Here is a 6,213-nt window from a genome sequence, read left to right on the forward strand (position 1 = left end):
CCTGCCCGCCTCCGCCTGGCTCCCCACCTGCCCTGCGCCCAGCTCAGGCAGACCCTGGCGGGAGTCCTAATAGCAGATAATAAAAAATAGAGTAATAATAACAACAGAAAAAATAATAGAAACAATAATTTCAAAATAATAGAGTAATAATAGAATGTAGAGTGAAAAGAGAGTAATAACAATAGAAAATAACAAAACAATAAAAAGAATAGAGCAGTAGTGATAATTACACTTATTAGTATAGAAAAATCAGAAATGATTATTTTATATTTTTTATTCCTTTATAGAATGAGACTCCCTAGGCCTGACTATATTCGTGTAGGAAAAGGGAAGGGAAGGGAGGCCTTTCCATGGAGAGCTCATTCATCCATTTCTTAGATGGTTCACCAAGCTCTCCCTCTTCCCCTGCTCTGTTCCTGGCTGCAGGCCAGGCAGTGCTGGGGACACAGCTGTGACCAAGCTAGCCCCAGGCCCAGACAGTGATCACCCAGAGTGGGCAGGGCAGCGATGGGGGATGCTAACGTGATACGTCATGCAGCCACTCACCTTTACGGCCTGTGTGCCAGGCATTGTTTAACTCATTTTATCTGCATTGAAACCTGTGTGGTAGCAGCCACGATCGCTCCTGTTTTCCAGCTGAAAATAAAAACCAAGGCTCAGATACTTTAAGTAACTTGCCCAGGGCCACACAGCTGGTGAACCTAGGATCCGGGCTTTTTAACTAGTAATGTCAAACTAATTGGTGTCACCTGTGTGTTGTTCCACCTCTTACATTCTTCACTTTAAGAGTACTTCTGGAAGGCTATTCTATTTCGGTATGTAGTTAGCAGAGCTGCCTCTTTTTCTGAATTGTCTCTCATGATGGATATGACCAAATCCTGTAATTGCTGAGTACGGAGGTTGTCTTCACTTTTCCACCATTACAAACAACTTCCTGTGAATATCTGTCCACACACATTGCTGGGCTCTGGTGGGAGAATTTCTATAGAACACGTTTCAGATAATAGACTCCTGAGTCCAGGGAAATGTGCTTTCGGATTTTTTAAAAAACATGCTGCCCCGTTATCCTTTAAAATCCCTTTCAGTCTGCTTTCAACAACAGTTTGAGGCTGTCTACTTCCTCACTCCTTACTAACTCCAGATAAAATAATCACCAGTCTTATAGGTGGAAAAATAATACTTCATGTGGCTTCATTTGGCAGTTTACAAATTATGGGTGAGGTTGGGCATATTTTCCTATGTTTACTGGCCCTTTGCCCATTTTTCAGTTGGATTATTCTTATTGAATTGTGAGAGCTCTTTGTATATGAGGGAACCTTGTCACCTGTGTTGTTCTTTTTTTTTTTTTTTATCCCAGTATTTGTTTTCCTTTTCATTTCATTCATGGTTTTTATTTGCCATAAAGAGTTTAACTTATACAATGTTAAATGTTGCTTTTTCTGGCTTCTGGGTTTTACAGCCTTCCTAGAACGGCCTTCCCATCTGGGTGGTCCTTCACCTGATTCTGGGACTTGTTCTCTTGGTTGCAAAGTCCCTTGTGCTGTGCTTCCTTTATGCAGGGCCAGCACCCTCGCTCTCCCCAGCACTGTGCCTTCGTCAGGTTGGCTTGGTTGGGGTGGGGGAAGAAGCCCACTGAGGCAGGCTCACCGAGACTTCAGGTGGGGAGAGGGAACTGCCTGCCTTCAGCAACTGGTTGGTTTCTCTTTCTGGTCTTCCATCTCTCCTCTTTTTTGCCTGTGCTCCTCTTTCTCTGCAGATTTCTGCCTTCTGCCTCTTGTCTGCCCCATCCCAAGTCCTGTGCTAGGCCCTTACCTCATGGGTTTGTTTATGCTTCACAACTGCCCTCCGAGGTAGGTATCACTAGCACCCCCATTTTTCAGATGAGGAGACTGAGGTGGAGGGAGGGTCCATCTCCTGCCCAAGGGCACACTGCTGGGTGGTGGTCCGGCCAAGATTTGAACCTGAGTCTGTCCAGCTTCCAACCTGCCCTCTTTATTCTCTTCATTTACTAGCAGGGGAGGGAGGGGGTCAGCAAACAAACAGGAAGTCGGGAAGAGAGGTACACGCACACCGTGGATCTCAGTCTCCCTGGCAGCAGCCTGAAGATTACACAGAATCAAGGAAGATCATCGTGTCCACAGATAAAGTGGTTGGAAATTGTATCCGTTTTTTTTTTTTTTTTGCTTTTTGTTTGGGAAATCAGCTCACCTTGCCATCACAGAATACTCAGAATACTCTTGAATTAGCCGATAGAGCAGGAAAATCTCTCTTTGACACATGTGCAGAAATCCGTTCATCCACAGGCCATCCCCAAAAGAGGACCAGGTACCAACGAGAGTAATAGCTACATAGTGTTTGCTCTGGGCCAGACACTGTCCTGAGCACTTTCTGTGCCTCAGAGCATTTAAACTTCACAGCGACCCCTGAGGACGGGTACTTTTATTAGCCCCATTTTACAGGTGAGAACACTGAGACCCAGAGAGTTAAAGTGGCTCGCCCAAGGCCACAAGTTAGTGAATGTAGAGCTGGGTTTTCCACCTGGGTAGGATGGCTCTAGAATCCTCTTAGAAGCTTCTTAAGAGTGTTGCATTTGATATATAATGTAGATCATATTGGTATTTGGACTGTTTCATATTAGAGTTTTTTAATGGATGAAAAATACTTTTTAAGAAATGGAGTCACACAATAGTACCTTCTTAAAGGCTGCTACTTTACTAAAGCCCTGCTCACCCCCCTTTTAGAGTAAACTCCAGGCCCAAGGGGAGGCTCGAACTCATGACCCTGGAGGTCACAAGTCGCCGGCTCTGTGGACTGAGCCAGCCAGGAGCCTCGCTGATAGCTCTTTTTTTGTCAGGAGCTTACCGTATGCCAGAGGATCTCACGCTCTCCCCAGACCCACTGCTCCAGTCGAGCCTTTCTAGAATTATCCAACTCTATCTCGGGTGTCATGGTTTTGGGGTTCTGAGATTCTTATTTGGGGCTCCAATGCCTCGCCTGGCCCTGGGGGTCATCTTTCGGGATGCAGAGAGGGGCACGGATGAGGTTTGGAGGGCAGGCGGCAGAATCCGGGGCAGGTGCCTTTCTACCTTTCTTACCGGCCCCACCCCCTCCCCTCAGATCCTGGTGGCCCTGAGACACCTTCACTTCAAGAACATCGTCCACTGTGACTTGAAACCAGAAAACGTGTTGCTGGCATCTGCCGACCCCTTTCCTCAGGTCAGTCATTCATGTCCCGGCTTGATTTGGGGAAGTCCAGCTGACACTGGAGGCGGGTGGGGATTGTAGGAATCAGGATAATTGGACACAGAGACTCAGGATAACAATGGCTTAAATAAAACACGCTTTATTCGCACTCACGTAGGGGCCAGCATAAGCATTCTGGGGCTGAAAAAGCAGTTCCTTAGGGTGGTACTCGGCCCCAGCTGTCTCCTTCTGGCCTCTCTTACAATGTTGTCTGGTCTTCGTGGTTCATGATGGTCCCCATCATGTGACAAGATAGTTGGAAGGAGAAGCAGGAAAGAAACAGGGTGGAGGAAATGTACATACCCCCTTCCTTCCCGAACTGAGGTGTTGAAGTTTACCTAGCATCCCATTGGCCAGGACTTGATCACGTGGTCATGGCTGGCTGCAAGGGAGGCTGGGAAATGTAGTCTTTATTCTGCGTGGCCCTGCGGCCCATTCAATTCAAGATTTTTATTATTAAGGGGGGAAGCGGAGAACAGATATTGGGGGACAGCTGGTAATTTCTTCTGTGGGTCTGTTAGGAAAACAGTTCCGATGAGTCTCGGACCTGGCAGTGGGAAGGCCGCCCCCCCCCCCCGCCCCGCCAGGGGTAGAGCCAGATTGGGTAGGGGTGACGATGATAACAGAGTTTATTGAGTGCCTACTGTGTTTAAGGGCCTATAGTTACAGGTTGTCGTGTAGCCCTTCCGCATCCTGTAAAGTTTTTGCTTCATGACCTGTGTTTTGCAAACATTGAGTTCATTTCATTTCAAAAGCCAGAGATTCATTTTAGTCAACTAAGAATTGCTGTTGCCGCCTATGTGCCAGGCTCCGTGTGGGGCATCAGGAACTGCAGTAAGCGAAGCCATCTCCTCTCTATGGCCCAGGAACGGCCATCTCTAAGCAGGAGGGGTTTACAGCTGGGGCGGTTTCGCCCCCTAGGGGACATGTGACAATGTTGGAGACATTTTTGGTTGTCAGAGCTGTTGGGGGGTGGGGAGGTGTGCTACTGGTATCTAGGGATACCAGATCCCACATTTTAGTAGTCACACTTAAAAAAGTAAAAAGAAACTGGTGACATTCACTTGAAAGATTTTTAAAAATTTATTTCTGGGACACCTGGATGGCTCAGTTGGTTGAACGTCAGCCTTTGGCTCAGGTCATGGTCCCAGGGTCTTGGCATCAAGTTCCACATGGGGCTCCTTGCTCATCGGGGACCCCGCTTCTCCCTTTGCCTGCCGCTCTACCTGCTTATGCTCTTTCTCTCACACAAATAAATAAATAAATAATAAATAAAATCTTAAAAAAATAACATAAAATTTATTTCTAAGTCATCTCTACCCCAGTGTGGGGCTCAAACCCACAACCTCGAGATCAAGAGTTGCAGGCTTCACTGACTGAGCCAGCCAGGAGCCCCTGGTGATATTAACTTTAATAATACACTTCATCCCAGTATATTCAAATAGTATCATTTTAATGTATAATTGACATAAAAGTTATTAATGAAAAGTTCTTTCTTTCTATACCATGTCTTCAAAATCTGGTGTGTATTTAACACCTAGGACACGTCTCAACTCAGGTGTGAAATTTTTATCAGAAATATTTGGTTTTCGGGGCGCCTGGGTGGCTCAGTCGTTAAGCGACTGCCTTGGGCTCAGGGTGTGATCCTGGCATTCTGGGATCGAGCCCCACATCAGGCTCCTCTGCTGGGAGCCTGCTTCTTCCTCTCCCACTCCCCCTGCCTGTGTTCCCTCTCTCTCTGTAAAATAAATAAATAAAATCTTAAAAAAAAAAAAGAAAAGAAAAGAAATATTTGGTTTTGTGCTTAGATTTCCAAAAATTAGCAGTTGGAAAAGGAGATTGACATCTCCAAGTAGTTCCATGCATATTTAAAAGTTTTCCAATAACTAAGTCTAGGATTGGTTTTTTGTTTTTTTAAGATTTTATTTGAGAGAGAGAGATAGAGAACGAGCAGGGGTGAGGGGCAGGGGGAGAGAGAGAGAGAGAAGCAGGAAGCCCGAAATGGGACTCAATCCCAGGACCTGGAGATCATGACCTGAGCAGAAGGCAGACGCTTAACCAACTAAGCCACCCAGGTGTCCGTTTATTTTTTTGTTTTTTGTGGGTTTTTTTTTAATATAGTAAAAGATGATTTTCTCATTAACGTTTATTTTGGAAGGGTAAAAGATTTTGACTCCCAGTGGAAACAACTTACATCAACCTCATGGTTTCTTTCTGCTTCTGGAAGTCGTTCAGTTGTTAGTGGCAGCGTGGGATGTAACATAGGATCAGTTTTTACTGTAAATTAATGAAAATTAAATAAAATAAAAGCAATTTGTCCGTTGGTCTTGCCACATTCCAGTGCTCAGTAGCCACAAGGGGCCACTGGGCACCATATTGGTCAGCGCAGTTCGCAAAGGGAAGAGCAAATATCAATCACGTTGTAACAAAAATAGAATTGTATCTGTGATGAGTTCTGTGACATGGTTCTCTGAACTCACACAACCGTAGAGCCCATTTGGAAGGTCAGAGGAAAAAACATTCTGAAGAAAGATTAGGAGTCTGTTTTCTGGATGGACAAGTATTCCAGGCAGTGGGAATAGCCTGGGCAGAGGCCCTGTAGCAAGATGATCTGTACTTTTTTTTTTTAAACAACTTTATTGAGATATAATTCACACATGATACAATTCACTGATTCAAAGTATACAATTCAGGGGGCGCCTGGGTGGCACAGCTGTTCAGCGGCTGCCTTTGGCTCAGGGCGTGATCCCAGCGTTATGGGATCGAGCCCCACGTCAGGCTCCTCCTCTGGGAGCCTGCTTCTTCCTCTCCCACTCCCCCTGCTCGTGTTCCCTCTCTCGTTGGCTGTCTCTATCTCTGTCAAATAAATAAATAAACTTTTTTATTTTTATTTATTTTTATTTTTTTTTTAAAGATTTTATTTATTTATTTGACAGAGAGAGAGACAGCCAGTGAGAAAGGGAACACAAG

The 6,213-nt window shown here is 45.4% G+C and overlaps 1 protein-coding gene across 1 annotated transcript in view; it reads left to right on the forward strand.

Moving 5' to 3' along the window:
* Positions 1-6,213, forward strand: part of PRKD2 (protein kinase D2) — a 35,187-nt gene that overhangs the window by 24,816 nt on the left and 4,158 nt on the right. Inside the window, exons 15-16 of the mRNA XM_034638992.1 lie at positions 1,757-1,850; positions 2,721-3,216. Of these exons, the coding sequence (XP_034494883.1) occupies positions 1,757-1,850; positions 2,721-3,216 (590 nt within the window). The remainder of the gene's footprint in view (positions 1-1,756; positions 1,851-2,720; positions 3,217-6,213) is intronic.

Source organism: Ailuropoda melanoleuca, chromosome 12 (genome assembly GCF_002007445.2).
Source record: "Ailuropoda melanoleuca isolate Jingjing chromosome 12, ASM200744v2, whole genome shotgun sequence".
NCBI classification, from domain to species: Eukaryota; Metazoa; Chordata; class Mammalia; order Carnivora; family Ursidae; genus Ailuropoda; species Ailuropoda melanoleuca.